Below are 21878 nucleotides of genomic sequence, written 5' to 3' on the forward strand. Positions count from 1 at the left end.
AACCTTTACATGAAAAACACAAGCACAGCAAATGTGCTGTAGCCCTGGGAAATCCAAGTGGGGGGACGATGTGGAAAACGTTGGCATAACAATTTCTGCACCTATAACAGTTTTCAAAAACATCACCTTCAACAAAGCATCACTTTGGGGTTTTTAATAAAACGGACTACAAAAGACATCGAGTGGAAACAGTTCAAACTGGGTCCAGACCTATACTGTCACTGTGCACAAGCAAAACTGATAAGTGGACTTATCACTACGATCATGTTCTTGTCCCAATGAGAAATATTACCTAAAAGACAAGGGGATCTTTTCACCCTTCTGAACCAGCAACCTTGCTGGGAACCACAGATATGTTTCCATTTCTCTGAAGAAAGACCCCTTTTAATTGACATCAAACACACAAAGGGGGATAGGAGTTTCACCCTGACTGCGGCATTCCTCCCATCACCATTTGTGTATTTGGTGTACTGCCCTAAGTGGCAGGGTATGTCCAGACGAGGGTCCCGTGCTCACTTTGCCACCAAAACTAAGTTACACCTGACTGAACAGCCCTAATCAGGGCGAAACCAGTCTTGGATGATTATGTTCCGGTTCACAGAGGACCTGGCCTGGCAGTTCAGGCTAGACTGTTCCCATTGGAGCAGGGTCAAAACTGATTAGCAGATGGCTGGGGCAAACTGAAGTGGCATTGGGGGCAAAAGAACGATGGGTTTGAATGCTACCGCAAGCGATAGCCAGTGATTACACTTTATTAAAAGCGTTCCTCCTATAACCTTTTGTGTGTTTGATATCCGTTAAATGGATAGCAAGCTTTTTCTGCACCTCAGTCGTGCAAGGCTTAGATCAGGGAAGATGTCACTCTGAAGTCATTCACCAATGTGTTCCTTTTTAACAGGGCAACGTGAGTCACTTACTCACACTAGCTAAAATCTGCCAGTTCAGTCAGCACTGTACTTATGCCCTATCTCTTGCTCAGGAGATTCTTATGGAATGGATGTGAGACTAGCAACAAAGGTTGTCCTGTCCAGATCACCATCAAAGAGTGTAGTAGGCAAAAAAAAAATTTAATCATGTATTCAAGTTCCCATTCTCAGCAGAAGTGTCATCCCCAGAAGTCAGATCAAGCTTTTGCTTCATTCTCTAATTACTCAAACTTTGATTCCAGGTTTGCATCTCAGATGCATGCAACTGGGGGAGAAAGCAGGACGCTGTCCAGATTTCAAGCCCTACAGCATTCCCAGTGAGGAAGACGCAGCTTCTGTGAACTATATCTACTAGTCCTCAGTAACACCTCACGCTTTGAGCCAAAAGCATGGTCTTGTGGTCTGAACTGCACCACAGCTCCAGAAAGAAGCATCCATCTTGGAGCACGCGCCCCTCAATATGTATAATACAGTAAAACGCTTCTGGGAAAATAAAATCAGTAAAAGTGCAGGAATAATTATTCCAAGCCCGATTTCCCCAGAGGCTCACTTCTAAGAAATGCATGGACTGAAGCTTTTACCTAGGATCTCTGAAAAGATGATAAAACCTCTGGAGTGTTTGGTGTACTCTTTATAGGAGCGACTGGGGGCCCTGCTACCATGTATTTAGTTCCTCTCAACCTATGTTACTGGTGAGAATGTGCACATGTGGGGTACCACTGTAGCATCAAATAGCGCAGACTCAGACACGTCTCGCAGCTTGTCAGCAGCTGTTTTCGGCATGCTATCACGAAAAAACAAAGACCAACATATGTCCATTTCCTCCAGAAGATGTGCGACACTGTACCGACCAACTACTGCTGCAAACCTGGTCATTAATCACTGAGACCCACCTTGGTCTAATGGTTCATATGTTGTACGATTATGCAATTAGCTGATGTGCTCTGTGCCATCACAGTAGTCACCCATCAAAAAGTAGACCTAGGACGTCTGCACGAATAAAGACGGATTGGGTAGATTTGTGTTTCAAGATCCAGTGATAAAAGAGAGATGCTTATAAGAAAAATTCATTAAGAAAACACACGATATCCAGTACATTGTAAGAGGGGTTGAGCCACGTGAATAAGGTGAAATATGTAGTGCAGAATATGAATGATACTGTACCCCATTTTTGCCCACAATTGTCTTCATCCACAAAGTTTAAAGCTGTTAATAATGGAGACAAATAGTTTTGTAATTTTGCTTAATAACAAGGACATAACAAAATGAGGGTAAAACGCTGAAGACCATGAAGGGTCTCCATAACCAGCACTGATAGGGGAAAGCATGGAAACATAAGTATTAGCATGGCCAACAGGTCTCACCTACGTGAGGTATAGGCTTTGTCATTGTTTTTAGCTATGTTGCACAGCAGGGTGGTTGCTGTGCACCATGGCTGAAAGTGAAAAAAGCAAACATGCTACGATGCGGCCAGGCGCTAGTCCTATCATAGCGCTTTTTTATTGCTGACGGGTGAGAGGGCTTTAGCCATGTTGTACAGCAGTGCAACTGATTCACAAAGTACAGTTAGGGCAACAGGGAGGGAGGGAGGGTATGGGGGAAATCAATAAATAAAAAAATGGACAGTGGAAGGTCGGCAGGTGGGAGGACACCGGGGAGGTAGAGACTACATAAAGGAGACAGCTGAAAAAAACATGCTCTGTTAAAGTGCTTAAAATAAAGAACAAAGTAGCGCCTAAACAAGAGTAGTCGAAGGACACAAGTAATGCGTCCATGCACCAGCAGAAGGGAGGGACAAACACACGAAGAGGAAGCCTACTACAGTTGATCAAGAAGATGCAAGAAATGAAAGTGGCAATGAAATAAGCCAATGGTAAGTAATGGGAGGACTGTAAGCCAAACAATATGTCTTTCAATAGTCAGCACGTGTTGTTTAAGGCAGGACCTAAAAAAACAAGCATCAGACAACTGGAGCAGTCCTTGTCTAAAAGAGCCCATAGCCACTATGCCCACAGTGCCTTAGAGTACTCTGTGATATTTTTGCACTTCCAAGCAAAATCTACTGGGAAACACTTGGTTATACAGCGGATCTATTTTATTAATTAAGGCTTGCATAGGATGCACAGGGTGAATGCGCTGTTATTTCAGTACACTTACAGACAGGTAATTGTAATGTTTATTTTTTTTCTCAGGAAATATATGGTATGCAAACTAACGTACCTTTTTCCTTTCTTGAAGTGGCAGCTATACTTCGGGTAGTCATACAATTCGGTCATTCGCTCTTTGAACAATCCTCGGGCCGGGCACTGCTCTAGGAATGGCTTTGTAAGCTTGTTCTGGGCTTCCACAAATGCCTACAACAACAAAAGACTCCATGAAGGATTTGGTGCAAGAACCAGGCTCCAACAGAGTTCAGTATCCACTCCCAAAGCAAAACATCCAAAAATCAAGAGGATACTAAAAATGTCCTCTATTCCAGTTAATCACCCTGTGGAGTAATTGAGCAACAAATTGTAGATGCAGTGGCCTTTAAATCAGTGATGGCAAGAGTGACATTTTAAAGTGGAGACATAGATTCAGGATGTAATATGGACTGAGATGAGATGATTAGTGGGTGCACATTTGTTTGTTTATTTGAGTGCAAACATGCAGACTCATAATGTCTTTAATGTGCTATCTGAGTCTTGGATAAAACCTGCCTAGTTGGCATTCTATATTGCAGAACACAGCAGTGTAGCTTCATGTGCACACAGGTGTATTTAAAATCCATGCAACTCCTTTATTCAATACTCTCGAGTTTGAATAATCCTCTTTCTACACTCCACTTGCTATTAATGTACAGAATTCAATCAGGTAGGGCTCAAACCCATAATCCTGAATGGGAGATGTTCGCCTTCCACACAGCTTCATGCTAAGGCTTTGTAGTGATTGGAGAAGGAGCTAAGGGTTGTCCGATTAGGGGCTATTTTTTTAACTGTATTTTCATTTTGCATAACAGTCATACAGTGGATGATGACATAGCAATTACTGGTGCGGTCCACAGAACATAAAAGTGATAATTACCAACTTACAGTGAGCACAGGCATGAGCATATTTCTGACAGTACAATGAATACAGTCAATGATTAAACAGGCATTTCCCACCACAAGTGCTGATTGCCCAACAGCGTCAGGTCCAGTGGCCGATTGGTCCACCCTGGGTCCCGTACCGGCCCAGTGGAACAGCAGCAGGAGCCAATGCTACATCGCTAGCAAGCTCCAAACTCACCAACAGGCACATCAGCTCCCGCCCCATCTAGCAAATAATCAACAACTTAACAGCGCAGCAGGTACCTTCTTAATTCTCAGCTACATCCAGTACGCCAGCATTCCTAGTGCGCAACAGATACATCTGGTATGGGCCCTAAATGTCCTTCGGATAAATGCAAAGCAGCATGAGATAATGTTAGCGTCGGTTAGAGTGCTGCAGTACATCATATCAGCATGCCATTCTTGCAATGTAGGAAGAGGACCCTTCATTCAGAGCATTGCCACCGGCCGCTGTGCCAGCAGTACCTGTCAAAGCCTAGGAGTGCCAAAAGGACTCACCACTGCTTCTCCCATGATCTCCTGCAGCTCCCGGAACAGCACAAGCCTGAAACGTTGAATATCAGAGCAATACCATGGCACATGTGCAATTCCAGCCCCATCCCTACCGAACAGCGGGAATCATCATGCAGATCATACCAAAATAGTCGAGCTGGGGCATAGAATACAGATGGTGATGGCCATTCAGGTACAGTCTGGACCACAGTACTACAATACACTCATTGCTTATCACTAATCTCTATGTCCAAGTCCCTCTGCCACTCCAGACAAACTCTGGTGACCCCGGGCTGTTCAGCCTCTTCTGCAAGAGCATAAAGTTTGGCGATTACTCGCTGTGGCGATGGCACTTGCAACAGGTGACTCAGAGCAGGCAACTGTGGTGGTCCCGCTAGCAACTTGTCCAATAAGGTTCACCAAGCGTGTTGCGCCAGGTCGAAGTGGAACTTTTCTAGGACGGATGGTGCATTCCACTGAGAGCTCATCTGAGTCCAGTCACAGACAACACCCTCCTCAAAAAAGTCTCAGATGTGCCGTAACCCGAGCCCCTATAATGTGCCAGTTTTGAACCACTCCTGCCCTAGGGGGAGCCACCCTCATTACTCCAATGGGATCTGAGGGAAATAAAACAGCGACCCAGTCTGCAAGACTACCAGCTTCTGCCACAGGCATCGTGTGGTCCCAGGATGAACCCCAGTATGAAAATGATGCCACGGTTTGCTGAACAGGAATTGGGGAAAAGACAAAGGAAGAGAGGCATTGCGTTCCAGCCAGAGATGTGGAAGTTAACCCCCCCATCTCTGGTCTGAGGCATCAGACGCCACCATGGGTGCCTCTGCTCTGGTATCCTGCAGGAGGGTGGTGTGGGGGGAGGAGGGGAGGGAGTAGTCTTCTGCTGGTCGAAATATAGTTTTGCCCCATGGCAGCCAACAACCTCACAGCTGCCATAGTAGCTGAACAGCATACCAGCGGGCAGCCTTGCTGAGGAAGGAGGGGGGCAGCAGATGGCGCCACAGGCTCCGGGCCCCTGCTGCTGCCGTGACAGTGTTCAGAATCCCCAGGGCCCAGCTTGCCTCAGTGCCACTCTCATCCAACAGGGGGGAAGACAGGGCGGCTGTCGGCCGCAACACACCAGACAAGATCTGGTAAAGCTGCTCGGCCCTTCTGGCAGGCAGTCTGGAGCAATCAAAGGGGGGCGCAGGCCCAACCAATGAACACCCCTCACGGACGCCCAGATGCCCCAGCCTCTGTAACTCACCTCAGGCCTACCACGGAAATGCGGCTACAGACACAGAGCCCCCTTCTGGGAATCAGGGGTTCAGAGGACCGCAGCTGACCACGGGCTGATGCGGCTATAGCAACGGGACCACCTTCCAAGTAATGGGTGCTCTGGCAAGCAGCCCGCAGAGCACCTGCAAATCCTCCATCCGGCCTACGGTGCATGCATGGCCCAGTCCACGCGGCCCGTATCAGCAAGAGCCAGCAGCGTCCCTGGCGCCGATTTAAGGGGAAATTCCAGCAGATGCAATGTCCTTGCATCTAATAACAGGTAGGATGGCGCCAGCAGCTGCTTCTATAGTGTCCATGGCACAGGATTATGCAGGATGATGTGAGCAGCCGAAGGAGCTCACATAGAAGCTGGCCATCTTCGAGCCAGGCAAGCTCTGACCCAGGCCAATTAGGGATATGTTGGAAGGGGCATGACTGATCCGAAATTAAGTACCAGAGTCTTAAACATATGCTTCATGTGGGATAGATGCCATACGTAATTGCCACCTCACCCCCCTACATCCGTGCAGAATGACCGACTGCTACACCATTCTCAGTTTCAGGCTTCATTTACTGATTTATTACTCTTCTGTTTTTTGTCTTCCAATGGCTGCTCAAATATGCAGGCTCTGATTTAAGGGTTTTGGGCATATACAACACACCAGCCCATCTCAGTCATTCACCTACCCCACAACAGTTATGATCAGTCAACTAACCACTGCTTCCCATGCAGGGATTCAGTGGGGACACACTGCTCTATGTGTGAGCTCAACCACCTCACCTCTTTTAACCTTATCCATCATAATGTGTCTGGTGCAGGCAAAGTAGTCTACTGTTTCAGAAGGCAAAGTCATTCTGCAGTGTGCATTATATACATTTTAGGATGCAAACAGGGATGACTTGCACTTGAAATGCAGTGGTTACAGTGACAAAATGCTCCTTATTCAGGAACTCAATTTTTATGTGCATCGGTTAAACAAGGAAGACTGTGAGCAGCCACTGAGGTGTATTTGACATGTGAAATGTCTATGATCCTGTCTCTGGTTAGGAGATCAGATTGCAAGCCTAAATGAAGAAGGATGTGATTACTGGATAGGATGCTTGTCTAACTGATTCTATATTCTGTAAATGTTTACTGCAGCTAGATCAGTGTGCAGGCATTTCCTTGTTCAGCTGAAAGGAAGTGGGCCTCTCTACAAATCCCAGCCCAGATCTGGCCTCGAATGTCTATTGGAGATACTTAGAGTTTCCTTATCCACTTCCACCTCCTCAGCAAATATTTCCTGCAACCAAAAACCTTGACTCTCCCATCGCTGTGTGCTTTACCCCTCCAACTTCCCTTTACCAATTTCCAAACCCTAATCTTTCTTTATTGTCTGATCAGATAATAAAATGAAACAAAAATGTCAATCCTGTCAATAAAATCATGAAAGCAAAAAATATTAAAAAGAAGTCTAAAAGCATGATCATATACAGGCTTTAAAAAAATTAAGCTCTACAAGTACTACCCTGGTTCAATAATCTAGATCTTATAATCCAAAACTGCATGCAAACAATCAGAGACAATTAAGACAACATTCATACTAATGTTGGTTTTGCTCATTCTTAAAGCATTGGTTCGACAGCCGAGTGCCTTAAATCATTCTCATTTGGAGACCAATCATTCAGATCCCTAAAGTTTATGACTCTACGGTTGTTCTTTAGGCATCTGAACCAGGATTCACATTCTCCCTCCAGTCGCCCATCCGACTTCTCCCCACTTTATATTCTTCTACCACCAATTGTTACTCCATGGTTTCTGACATACCCAAAACACAACTGACCCCTAGCTATCAATTTTTCCTGCAGCAATATTCATCCTAACCCACTGGATATTCCAGTTAGCTCTGAGCTTACATCTATACCGGAGGAGTTAGACGAGGGTGGTACTAGCTATCTACATTCAGGCACACAAAGGAAATCTGGCCAGACCCTTTGGGTATCTGGTCTTACAAAAGAGCCCCTCCCTAATCACAGAGAGTGTCACACTACTTCCCTGAATTGAATTTCCCCTCTCTCCCTCACATGTGATCAGCTTAGTGCCCCCCACCTGTCATTCTAAACAGTTGTGCTACAAAAATGGAATGTGCAGAAATAAATGGGTATTAAGATAAATGTTTTTAATATAGCTCAAATAAGCATTTTACCTTTGTTTGCTCGCTATCTGGGTCTTCAAGCCAGTTGTAAGGATCTGGGATTTTACAACCATGGTAGTCTTCAATCTGCAAAACAAAATCCTTATTTTAAAATCTAAACATTTAGCAGTTCTCTCAGATTGAATGGAAATTAAAAATGTTGTCACATGAACAGTCAGCTGCAGCTTAAAGTAAAACTGCCTTCCACTTGTCTCAAGTCATTCACTCTTTTGCCTCAGATGAAGGTCTTGTCAAACAGATGAGAATCACACACTGAACGATCTCTGAACCAAGCAAAGGGAGAAGAACCCTACCACTGGTGTCTCATGGTACAACTTGTTATACAAAATACAGTGTTTAGGAGCTTTCCTGCTTGGGAGGCCATTCTTTTTAGTGATGAGAAGGGGTCATTAGAAGGGTATTTAACAAGATGGCACTATGAGGATACTCTCATCCTCTTCCAAAACCCAGTCACCTCTTCTCTAATTGCCTGACTTTCTCATGGGCAGGGTTAGCTGTCTACATGGGAAGAGAACAAGGAGTAGGTCAGTGCCCTGGAGGAGCATAAAGAGCACATTATGTGATACCCTCAGTAAAGGCTAGGGGAAAGCGCCTCAACACAATCAGCATTTGCTAGGAAGATGGGTGGGTGATAAGAGGTGAGATAAACCTTGGCTAGTGGAGAGGGAAATCAGCCTAAGCACAAGGCACTTAGAAGTGAAGAGGAGACAAAAACACACTGATGAGGCAAAGAGACAAATATACAGAAAAGTTGCATGAGAGAGGCAGAAAGACAAATAAGGCATACATGGGGCCTAGGCATACAGAAGAGACACATTGAGGGCAAGAAAATGAGAGACAGAGAGGTATAGAAGGGTCACATTGACACAGAAGGGACGCAGTGGGGGCCTGGACATACAAAAGAGATATGTAGAAGAAGCACAGAAGGCACACTGAGAAACATCATTAAGCTGGCTGATTAACAGGAGCTCTGCAGTCTAACTCCTGGACTAGACCGAGCTAAACAGCCTCTCACTGGGCCCAAAGAACCACAAAAGCATGAAGAAACAGTATGCCCACCTGCTAATCTCTACTCTTTAGGATAACAAATAGGCTACTCTAAATTCATATCTAAAATTCCATATTGAAGGACTATAGCTATTGACCCACACACCAGGAGCCATCTTGAAGCGAAGCTGGGGACAATCCTATTATCAACATTGCTGTTACCCCTTTACAACTTCTAAGATCTTTTCAAGCACTATTTGGTTAGAAGTTCTCCACTTCCATTAATCACATACTGTGCAAACCCTAGAGAAAACATATTCTACAAAACCCAGGAGACCTTCTTCTGAAGGTAAATTTAAGTCAATTAACTATACAGTAAGCTGCTTATTGTGACTGAAAGGAGACTCACTATGACCTTCCAGCGCAAAAAAATCTCAGTTGCCCCTTACATCGCAGCAAACCCATTCTACTTGATTGAGGGGAAGAACTGTTGAAAAAGAGAAGCCCTATGCTGCGATCCACCATGATGGAGGCTGCCACTAACATCTCACCCTGAGCGAAATCCTCATCAAACTCTGGTGTCAGTGCTATTCCAACAAAAGGCTAGTGTTGTGAGTTGGCCAATAAATTCTGGCCATTACCTCCGGACTCACAGTTTGGAGGCAGGAATGTATAAGCAGCTCCATGGAACACCGACAGGACTCAAAATAACACTGCTAAATGTCATCTAAGAAACACAAAACCATCACTGCTACGACATCTCTATTGCTCAGGTTACTATCACTTCTGTCAGGCTGCAACCCTACAAGATGGAAATCCAGGTGACACAAGCAAACATCTTAAAACAGCAACAACCAGTGAACCACAAGAGCTCAATTTATTGTTCCTGCTTTTGGAGAAAATCTTTTCAACGTCTTGTCTATTTCTTCAAAAGCCAACTTATTAATTTGTGCTAAGTTCCAATGCGGGTCACATCGGAAACAGCAATCAAGTAATGAAATAAAAACTTGTGATCACCAAAGTGCTTCTGGTGAAAACAGAAGTGGCAGTTATTCCAATACAGACTGACTCCAACATCCAAGGGCGACATCCTGAAACAGACTTTTTAATTCTTTTGACAGGATGAGACAATCTAGCCTTTCACCTATCTCACAACATCCCTCACTCACTAGTACTCAAACATACACAGTCCACAATCATCCAATATCCATTCACACAGCCTGATGCTCCCCGCCACACAACTGAGGCTCTTCAAGCTCAATACATCTAAATGAGCAACTAGTGTATGCCTCTTATCTTGCAAGGCTCCCTCTTTCTAGCCACCACAAGGCTTTATTATCAAACATTTTATGGCATTAATCAAATCATCCTGCACCCTGTAATGTTGGCTTGCTAGCTCAAAGGATCCCTTTACCACTTCCCTTCTTAAGCCTTTCTTCTATGATGCTCCAACTGTTATAGTCGTCTCCCTGGGGATCAGCGCTGCTCCCCTCAGCAGTTTTCTTTATTAATTCTGCTCACATGACACTCCTTCTATACCCTGAAAAGGATTCCTGTGGTAACCTAATGAGGCCTATGCCTTTCTGATGTCAGGATTCAGACCATTACAGTCCATCCCAAACTAAGACTCTCTTGATAGTAAATAGCCTACTCCCAGATCCACACTAATCTTAAAGTCCACATACCTTCCAAGAGATGCCTTGCCCCAAGAAAACAACCTATTCCGGGCATTAGGCTCATTTCAAATCCTCTCATAGACCACAAAAAGGTGAGATCCAACACTTTCATCCACATACAATGTCTACCCTACACACCATTCCACAAAGCACTTCCCATCATGCTAGTGTCTTGCTTGTTGTAGAACACCAGACTGGCTAATGCTCATCACGCTGACATTGCTGGTTTAATCATTTCTAACATCTTGGCTCTATTGTGAATCACAGAAGCATAATTAAATGCACATTCACAGAGCACCATGGACCTCCTAGATCCACAAAATGACTTCACAATTCGAGAGGACATAAGTCAAACCTGGAGGTTGAACTGCACTAATTTACAAAGATCCAATCAGATTCTCACTATTCACAACCCCTTCCTTTAATTCATCTGAATGCCTCAATATTGCTATTTATGTTTCACCACCCTATACACATTACTTACAAATTATCTATCATTAGTTAAAATAAACTGCCAGCTTCGAACGGCAAACTGAAAAGTACATATTGTTAAGCCAAAGTTTGGCATCTAACAGAACCTTCCTGAGTAACTTCAATAATGTCTGGAGAAATTAGAATAATAAGATTTTCAAATATCTGAACTGTTATACATAACTACATCATAGCTTTCCTTTTTTTTTTTATGTTTGTCTCATTTCCAAAGCAGAATAATAATAGTAAACTTGCATGTGTCAAAAGCAAAAAAAAAGAAGAAAAAAAAAAACATTACACCAACCCACCTGTGTGAGCACACCCCACTCTCATCACGAAGTAGGGACACCTTTCAACCGCAACATCACAGCTTTCCTATGCATGACTACATCATAACACATCCTTACCAAAACATAAAAAAGAACTCATTTGCAGCCTCATCATTATCAGCCTATTGTCAATCTTATACAGTGCCCATACATCCATGGTTTGGTCTGATCACTATCCCATTCCAGCCTTTACTCCCACTACACCACATGGCTTTTTAAAGACAACCTATGAAAATGTGTACACACAATTTCAAGAACCTTACACAAAATATCAAGAAGGTGCAAAATATTCAGAATCCGCACCATTCCTTAAAGGACATACTCCTATATACTATATAAACTCTTAGATACAACTTGAGAGAACTCCTTAGCACTAGCAGGAGGCACCTTAACATCACTCAAACTGAAACTACAGCAACATAACTTAGCAAACAGTGGTTTTCAAATGAACTAAACATCAAAAGGTGAGAAACCTGCACGCTAGAAACAGTTTGTAGATGGTCCAAATTGCCAATTCTCTTCATAAGACTAATGTTGCTAAGGAAAATCTAAAATCAATCAATTTCAAGTTTGGACAGCTTTCTACAAACACAACTAGTTCAAATCTTTAAATTGTGCTACAATGCTGATGCATTTTAGTCACTTAAACATCTCCCAGACTCCCAAAGACTCCCGAATCACTCAGAATCCAAAGAGAAAAACTTTCCTCACTATTTCACTAACAAGATCAGTGCTATCAGAAACAGCTTTCCTTCTGTGGTCAGTGGAATGTATTTGCAGATATGACAAAACATAAAAAGCCTTCCCTTCAGATTCCCAACTTACTTGGGAAGAGGAGAAAGAAATGCGTATAAAACTTCCAGAAGTATATTCACTAAAAGAAGTGATATTTTGCAGGCAGTGGGGACTATACATCACAAACAGATGAAAAAATAAAATGTATTCTTATTATGTTTGCCCTATTCTTTACTTAAAGGTTTTAAAATGTTTTCCTTTACATTAAACAGTAAAAAAAATGTGGCTCTTCTCCCCAGTTCAGAGAATGTACCAGTGATGGATCCTGTGAAATGAAGGGAGTGAATAAGGAAATTAAACAAAAAGGCACACAAACTAAAAGCAACAGCAAGGCAACAAGTGTTGCATTTTGGCTTTTTGTTAATGATATGGAGTATTAGCAAATACATTAAAAAATGGTTACTGCTAGCGGTGTTTGGCTCTTTCCATTTCTCTTTCAATGTCTGACATGTCTTTGTTGGAAAACAATACAAAATTGGTTATCAAAAACTGGTTACTGCTGATGCTGAAAAGCATCAACATTTCTTAAAAAAAAAGCCAAAGTGTAATGATGTAATTAGGCGCCTGCATCACCACAAACTTTCATGTATTTGTGAGAATGAAGCTGCCCTTTAGGATTTTGGCCCAGATCTAACAACATAGGTTTTAGACCTGACAGCCTTAGGGTGGTCACCCGTAACTTTTTGCCTGCCTCCCTCCACTTTTTGGATACTGTTTTTGCTGGTTTTAGGACTCTGCGCACTTTACCACTGCTAACCAATGCTAAAGTGCATATGCTCTCTCCCTTAAAACATGCTGACATTGGTTCATACCCAATTGGCTTATTTAATCTACTTGTAAGTCCCCGGTAAAGTGCACTACATGTGCCCAGGGCCTGTAGATTAAACCCACGTAAGTAGCCCTTTAACCATGCCTCAGGCTTGCCATTGCAAGGCCTGTGTGTGCAGTTTCACTGCCACTTCGACTTGGCATTTAAAAGTACTTGCCAAGCCTTAAACTCCCCTTTTTCTACATACAAGTCACCCCTAAGGTAGGCCCTAGGTAATCCATAGGGCAGGGTGCTATGTAGGTAAAAGGCAGGGCATATACCTTTGTAGTTTATACGTCCTGGTACTGTAGAACTCCTAAATTCGTTTTACACTGCTGTGAGGCCTACTCCTTTGATAGGCTAACATTAGGGCTTCCGTCATATACTATTTGAGTGGCTCTGCTGAGAAGTGCTCTCCAAGGGCTTGGATAGAGCTTGCCTCCTGTTCCTTGAAGTCAGAGGTTCAGGGACAGCACCAAACTCACCACACAGAACTGGGTAGACTTTTTTGATTTCTCCAGTAAGGCACTGAATGGATGGGTGCAGGGCAGTAAAGTAGATGATTTATTTGGGGTTATATAATTTGATCCCGAAAGAGCATATGTTCGGTGTTTGCTTTACAGAGTTGCACCAGCACCTAGTTGACAGTATGCTGACTGATCCTAGAAAGCTTGCTGAGGAGGCGGACCTCTGGGTTAGCACCAGAGTGTCCAAGAAGGCACCTGGGGGGAGGGCTTCCACAAAGGTGGTCAGGGTTCCCACCATAAGAAAGAGGGGGGAGAAAAACCTAAAAATATGGAGTTTTCAAACACTCCCCAAAAAAATTCCCAGGGGGGGTGGTGGTAACCAGTCCCCACCTGAATCTGACATGAAGCCAGGGTACTTTGACAAGAAGAAAGGGAAGTTTATCTCCAAATGCTTAGGGTGCTTCAAGTTTGGACACTATAAGGGCGACTCCCAGTGCCCCACGAGGGCACAGCCCTTCCACTGGAGGGCAGACACGTGGGTTGGCTAGTGTAGCGCTCGGGGGGAGGTAGTCCCAGTTAGGTCTGGGGAGCAGCTAGAGGTATCACTAGTATCCCTGGGAGATAGGGAAATGGTGCCAAAAGCCCACATGCCTGCCAATACTTCCAAGTATAAGAAGTGGGTCACCATTGATGGGCAAAGGGTGGAGGCTCTGCGTGACACAGGAGCCAGTATGACTACTGTCAGGGATCAGCTGGTGTCAGCAGAGCAGGTCATCCCTGATACATTCCATCAGGTCATAGTCGCTGATGATCGCGAGAGCCACCTACCGGTAGCTTTGGTTCTCTTTGATGGGGGTAGAGGTGGGTCTCTGGTACTCTAAAAGTAGCTGTGAGTCCTACCATGCCTGTAGATTGTCTGTTAGGCAATGATCCTGAGCACACTGCCTAGAAAGAGGTAGAGCTCAGATCTTACCTGGAGATGTTAGGTTTGCCTGAGTGGGTCTGCATGACCACACGGTCCATGGCTGCCCGGAAACAGAGTCAAGGGCGTCTGGAGCCTGGAACAATGGCTCAGACAGCTGCACAAAGGCAGGGCAAGGGGCGTGGGAAACCCCATCCCAGATAGTCCTGCGGTGGTTGACGGGGTCCCAGAAGAGGAGGCCCCTGAGCCAACTGGGGAAGATATTGCTGCCCTGGGTAACCTGCCTGAGCTTGCTGGCTGGCAAGTGGAGGGTGGGCCAACCAAGGAGGAATTCTGCAAAGCCCAGAAGGAGTGCCCCACCCTTGAGGGTCTGAGGCAACAAGCCTCAGCCCAAGCAGCTGGTGAAGCCTCTGGCAATCACCACATATATTGGGAGAATGATCTCTTCTACAGTGAGCCTAAGGTACCGACCGCTGGGGCAGCAGGCAGCACGTGTGCTGGTGGTCCCTCAGTGTTACCAACCTTCCTATTGGGCCTGGTTCATGGCATCCCCCTGGCAGGACATTTGGGGCAAGACAAGGCCTTTGCCAGGCTTGTCACCCACTTCCATTGGCCTAAAACACGGATGGCCTCAGATAATTTTGGTGGGGCCTGCCCAACCTGCCAGGCAAGTGGGAAGACAGGAAAAAGGCTTAAGGCCCCCCTGATCCCACTCCCAGTCGTTGGCACCCCCTTTGAAAGGGTAGGCATCGACATCATGGGTTCCTTGGACCCCAAAACCACCCTAGGCAACAGGTTTATCCTGGTTTTCGTGGACCATGCCACCCGCTATCCAGAAGCAATCCCTCTAAGGACAGTGACTGCACCGGTGGTGACCAGAGCTCTGATGGGGATATTTACCCATGTGGGGTTCCCAAAGGAGGTTGTGTCTGACAGAGGCACAAACTTCATGTCAGCGTACATGAAGTCCATGTGGGATGAGTGTGGGGTAACCTACCAGTTTAATACCCCCTACCATCCTCAAACCAATGGGTTTTTTGAGAGATTCAACAAGATCCTGACAGGCATGATCACTGGCCTACCTGAGGCCCTGAGGCGTAACTGGGACATCCTCTTGCTATGCCATCTCTTCGCTTATAGGGAGGTGCCCCAGAAAGGGATGGGGTTCAGCCCCTTCAAACTTCTCTATGGTTACCCTGTCAGGGGACCACTAAGCATAGTCAAGGAGGGATGGGAGAAAGCTCCCAAGAAACCTCCCCAGGATGTGGTCAGTTACATGCTGGCCCTCCGCAACCAGACACAGCGTTTCTGGAAACAGGACAAGTGCAATCTCAAGGCCAGTCAAGAGGTGATGAACGAGTGGTATGACTGGAAGGCTACTCTGGTAGAATTCTCACCTGGGGCAAAATATGGGTGATGGAGCCAGTAGAGCCTAGAGCTCTCCAGGACTGCTGGACTGGCCCATTTGAAGTCAAGGAGCAAAAGGGGGAGGCCACTTACTTAGTGGACCTCAAGACCCCTAAGGGTTCTCCACCACAACAGACTGAAGCCTCATTTTGAGAGGTCTGAGGTCAGCATGCTTCTGGTGACAGATGAAGGCATGGAAGAGGAGAGTGAGCCTCTCCGCCAAGAAAGGTGATGAGTTAGTGGAGGGTGTTGATCTCTCTGACTCCCTGACTCTAAATCAGAGGGGAGACTGCTACGAGTTGTTGGAGCAGTTCTCTTCCCTGTTCTCCCTCACTCCTGGGCTCACACACTTGTGTGTCCAAGACATTGATAAAGGAGACAGTCCACCTGTGAAGAACAAAATGTACAGGATGTCAGACAAAGTGAGGTCTAGCATCAAGGATGAAGTTTCCAAGATGCTGGCTCTTGGAAAGATAGAGCAGTCCAGTAGTCTGTGGTCCAGCCCAGTGGTGTTGGTTCCAAAGGCTGCTGCCCCTGGTGCCAAGCCAGAACTTAAGTTCTGCATGGACTACTGGGGTCTCAACTCTATCACAAAGACAAATGCTCACCCCATCCTCGAGCTGATGAGCTCGTAGACCGGCTCGGCACTGCCAAGTTCCTTAGTACATTTGACCTCACGTCAGGGTACTGGCAGATCGCCTCAACTAAAGGGGCTCAAAAGAGATCCGCTTAGTTCAGAGTAATGCCCTTTGGATTGAATAATGCCCCTGCTACCTTCCAACGGTTGGTCAATCGGGTCCTAGCTGGCAAAGATACCTTTTGTGCTGCCTACCTAGACGACATTGTCATCTATAGTTCCAGCTGGGAGGATCACCTGCTCCACCTCAAGGAGGTGCTGCAGGCCCTGCAACAGGCAGGCCTGACCACCAAGGCCAGTAAGTGCCAGATTGGGCAGGGTTCCGTGGTGTACTTAGGACACCTAGAAGGTGGTAGCAAGGTGCAGCGTCTCCGGGCCATGATTGAAAGTATAAAGGCCTGGCAACCACTTAGAACCCAAACATAGGTGAGAGCCTTCTTAGGTCTCACAGGATATTACCGCAGATTCGTTAAGGGATATGGCACCATGGTAGCCCCCTTAACAGAACTAACATCCAAGAAACAACCCAGGTTGGTGAATTGGACAGAAGCTTGTCAGAAAGCCTTTGACTCCCTGAAGGAACCCATATACACGGCCCCCGTGCTCAAGGCACCGGACTACTCCCAGGAATCTATTGTGCAGATGGACGCTTCAGAGCATGACATAGGGGCGGTTCTAGCACAGCTAAATGAGGAGGGCCTAGACCAACCCGTAGTCTTTATTAGCAGAAGGCCATTACCATGGGAACAGAAGTGGAGTGCTATTGAGAGAGAAGCATTTGCTGTGGTCTGGGCACAGTGGTAGATTCCGATCTGAAAGGAGTAACAAGGTCATATTTAGTATGGCCAGAATGATAATACAAAATCCTGCTGACTGGTGAGGTTGGATTTAATATTAAAATTTTAGAAATGCCACTTTTAGAAAGTGAGCATTTCTCTGCACTTAAATACTTCTGTGCCTTACAATCCACGTCTGACTGGGTTACTTGACAGCTCCCTTGTGCATTTCACTCTGACAACCCCAAACACAGGATGCTCAGTCACACCTGTACACATCTGCACACTGAATGGGTCTTCCTGTGTGGGAGGGTGGAGGGCCTAACACTTACATGACAAAGGACTGCCCTCACACAATGGACTGCCAAACCTCCTACTGGGACACTGGAAGACAGGATAGAACTGAAAGGGGACCTTGTGCACTTCTAAGCCACTCTTTGAAGTCTCCCCCACTTCAAAGGCACATTTGGGTATTTAAACAGGGCCTCTGACCCTACCAACTCAGACACATCTGAAGTTAGACACTTCTGGACAAGATACCACTGGTGAAGAAACTCTGAACCAGAACCTGCAACCTGCCAAGAGGAACTTCCTGGCGGGCCAAAGGAATCACGTAACTGCTTTTCTGCAAAGGGCTGCTGCCCTGCTCTTGCCCTGCTGCCCTCTGTCGCTGCTGAGAAGTGCTCTCCAAGGGCTTGGATAGAGCTTGCCTCCAGTTCCTTGAAGTCTCAGGGCAAAAAAGACTTCATCCTGCAAAGAACTCCTTGTGCAACAAAAATTAGACGCACAGCCTGCCAGAAACAACTCACAGCCTGCATCGTGGTGATAAAATCAGCGCACGCCAAACCGGAACGACGCAGCCCAGCTTCCCGAGAGGAGATCGACGCAGCGCCAGCGTTGCGACCGGAACTTCGACGCACTGCCCACTGGATTGACGTATAGCTGAGCGGGAACGACGCAGTCCGACTTCCTGCAAGAAGAATCAATGCATAGCCTGCCGTGCAACAGAAATTTCCCCGCATCGCTCACCAGATCAACGCAGCTCCTGCGGCTTCGTCCTGCACGCCCAGGATTTCTCTGCATCGTCCCCAGGGCGTCCAAAAACCCTACAACCCGAAGAGGATCCAAGTCAGTGCGCCGAAATTGACGCAGTCTTCCTGTGGAAAATTATCGACGCATCATCTGTGTGTGCCTGGAGAAACTGACACACACCTCCACGTTTTCCACGCATCTCCTCCTCTGTGGTCCCTTGCAGAGAATTTGAACGCAAACCAGGTACTTTGTGCTTGCAAGAGACACTTGTTGCTTTTTAAATACTAAAGACTTTTATTTATCATTCTCTGAAGTGATATTTCAATGTGTACTCAAATCCTGATCGTTTTGACCTGCCTTTAACACCAGATAAATATTCTATATTTTTCTAAACACTGTGCGGTGTATTTTTGTGGTGTTATACTGTGTTATTGCACGATTTATTGCACAAATACTTTACACATTGCCTTCTAAGTTAAGCCTGACTGCTCAGTGCCAAGCTACCAGAGGGCGGGCACAGGATAATTTGGATTGTGTGTGACTTACCCTGACTAGAGTAAGGGTCCTTGCTTGGACAGGGGGTAACCTGAATGAGCCAAAGCCAACCAGCTAAACCAGCCAAAGACCCCATTTCTAACAGTAGGCAATCATAAGCCTCACAGCGTATGAGTCATGACAGGGCAGAAATGTATTTCTGTTAAAATATGGTAGCTGAATTTAAGGAAAGAAGAGGCCCTGTAGCAAATTGTGGCTGCCGAAAAAAAGGGTGCTGAATGGCAGGGAAACAATGGAATAGGGTATGTGGGGGGCAAGTCAACACCACCGACTAGCAGTGGTAAACAGGGAGGGGAGTTTTAGAGGTGTGAGGGTAATTTTTAAAAAAGTCAAACGCCATGGGGAGTGATGGAAGAAGCAACAGACCAGCTGGACAGAGTGGGAGCAACACAATGAAAACATAGCTAGGCATGTGCAGCGTGAAGCTGCACTAAGGGAGCGAGAGCAAGAAAACGCATGAACTCCCATGCAAAGTTGAAAGCAAAATAAAAAGCATTGGCAAAGCCAATAGGTCTTGCCTATTCAACAGTTATCAGCTTGGCAATGTGTTTTTGCCTTGTTGTACACTAGTGTGGATGCAGTTCAACATGGCTAAATGTTAGTGGCAGAGTGGCCTGGGGAGTAGTATCAGAGTGGATTTGCTGTGAGTACAGTATCGTAGAGCTGAGTAGAGGTCAGTGGTAGAAAGTGTTGTACAGTGCAGTGTTGTGGAGTAGTGTAGAGATAAGTAGAGTGGAATAGGGTAGAGTTGGTTGGAGTGGAATAAGGTAGTGGGCTCCTTTGGTTTAGGGTTGAGAGGGGTGGATTTGACGGAGGTGGTTTGGGGTGGGGGATTGAGCTGGAGTGATAGTACTGGGGTGGGGTGGATTGGATGGTGGTTGTTTTGAGTGGGGTGAATTGGAGTGGAATCAATTACATTGAACTGGAGTGGGGTGGATTGAATTTATTGGACTGGAGTGGGGTAAATTGGATTTATATGATTGGAATTGTGTGGATTGCACTGGACCGGGGTTGACTGAACGGGGTGGGGTGGAATGGGTTTTGGTAGACTGGACTGGAGTGGGGTGGAGCGGAGTAGATTGGACTGGAGTAGGGTGGATTGGGGTGAACTGGTTGGACTTCATGGGGTGGATTAGAATTAGGTGGATTGGATTCATTGGACTGTATTGGATTTATAGGATTGGAGTGGTTGGATTAAGGAAGTTTGGCATGGGGTGGATTGGGTTGAAGTGGGCTGAATTGGACTGGAGTGGGGCAGATTAAGGTGAACTGGATTGGAGTGGGGTGGGTGGGTGGATTGTGTTGCAGTGGATTGGAATAGAATGGGATGGAATGGATTTCAGTGGGTGAGTGGGATGGGCTGTGCTGGAGTGGGGTGGATTGGAGTGGGGTGAATTGAGGTAGACTGGAGTAGGGTGCATTGGGGTTGAGTAGGGTGAGTGTTTATGGACTGCTGTGAGGTGGGTTGGATTGGAGTGGGGTTGGGTAGACTGGAGTCAGGTAGATTGGATTGGGGTGGATCAGAGAGGGATGAATTAGGATGGGGTGAGGTTGTTTGGATTGGAGAGTGGGGCAGACTGGAGTGGGCAGGTTGGGGTAGGCATGTTGTTTTGGATTGGCATGGAGCAGATTGTTCTGGATTGGGGTGGGGAAGACTGTTTTGGCTTGGAGTGGGGCAGATTGGAGAGGGGCAGATTGTTTTGAAGTGAGGCATATTGTTTCAAAGTGGGGCAGATTGCTTTGGATTGGAGTGGAGCAGAATGAGTGGGGCAGATTGTTTTAGATTGAAAGAGGGCAGATTGTTTTGGATCAGGACAGGTTGGAGTGGGGCACATTGCTTTGGCTTTCATTGGGGCAGAATGTTTTGGATTAGAGTGTGGCAAATTGTTTTGGATTGGAGTGGGCAGAATATTTTGGATTGGTGAAGATTGTTTTTACTGTAGTGGCAGACCGTTTTGGATCGGAGCTGGGCAGGGTAAACCATTTTAGATTAGAGTGGGGCAAATTGTTTTTTTATTAGAGCGGGCAGATTGTTTTAGAATAGAGTGGGGCAGGGTGGAGTGGGCAAATTGTTTTTTTTATTAGAGTGGGCAGATTGTTTTGGATTGAGACAGATTTGAGTGGGGCAGATTGCTTTGGATTTGTGTGGGGCAGATTGCTTTGGATTTGTGTGGGGCAGGTTGGGCTGGGGCAGAATGTTTTGGATTGGAGTGTGGCAAATTGTTTTGGATTGGTGAAGATTGTTTTTATTGCAGTAGGACAGATTGTTTTGGAATGGAGTGGGGCAGAGTAGATTATTTTAGAGTGGGGCAGATTGTTTTAGATGAGAGTGGAGCAGGTTGGAGTGGGGCAGATTGTTTTTGATTGAAGCGGTGCAGATTGTTTTTATTGGAGTGGGACAGATTGCTTTGGATTGGAGAAGGACAGATTGTTTTGAATTGGAGTGGGGCAGACTAGAGTGGGGCAGATTGTTTTGGATTAGAGTGGGGCAGATTGGATTGGGACAGGTTGTTTTGGATTGGGCTGGGGCAGATTGTCTTGGATTGGACTGAGGTAGATTGGAGTAAGGCAAATTGTTTTAGATTGAGTGGGGCGGATTGTTTTGGGTTGGTGTGGGGTGGATTGTTTTGGACTGGTGTGGTGCAAATTGGAGAGAGGAAGATTGTTTTGATATGGAGCAGACTTTTGGATTGGACTGTGGCAGATTGTTTTGGGTTGGTGTGGCGCAGATTGGAGTGAGGCAGATTATTTTGGGTAGGAGGGGGCAGACTGCAGGGGGCAGATTTGGGTGGGATGGGAGGATTCAGGTGAATAGTTTGGATTGGAGTGGCGTGGATGAATTGGTCTGAAATATTTTGGGTTGGTCTGGGGTAGATTGGATTGCGTGGGGTGGACTGATGTGGGTGAGGTGGCGTGGATTGGAATGGGGCAGATTGGATTGGGGTGGGGTGGCGTGGGGCGGATCGGGGTGTACTGCACGATTATGTGTTAAACATAGTTTCAGAAATTATACATAAGAAAGAAACAATGTTGTGTTGCAAT

General features: G+C 45.9%; 1 protein-coding gene across 1 annotated transcript in view; it reads right to left on the reverse strand.

The window, feature by feature from the left end:
• PREP (prolyl endopeptidase) overlaps positions 1 to 21878 on the reverse strand; it is a 574937-nt gene that overhangs the window by 536327 nt on the left and 16732 nt on the right. Inside the window, exons 2-3 of the mRNA XM_069235420.1 lie at positions 7966 to 8040; positions 3147 to 3280 (exon numbers count right to left, since the gene is read on the reverse strand). Coding sequence (XP_069091521.1) covers positions 3147 to 3280; positions 7966 to 8040 — 209 coding nt within the window. The remainder of the gene's footprint in view (positions 1 to 3146; positions 3281 to 7965; positions 8041 to 21878) is intronic.

This window comes from Pleurodeles waltl, chromosome 5, assembly GCF_031143425.1.
Source record: "Pleurodeles waltl isolate 20211129_DDA chromosome 5, aPleWal1.hap1.20221129, whole genome shotgun sequence".
Lineage (NCBI taxonomy): Eukaryota > Metazoa > Chordata > Amphibia > Caudata > Salamandridae > Pleurodeles > Pleurodeles waltl.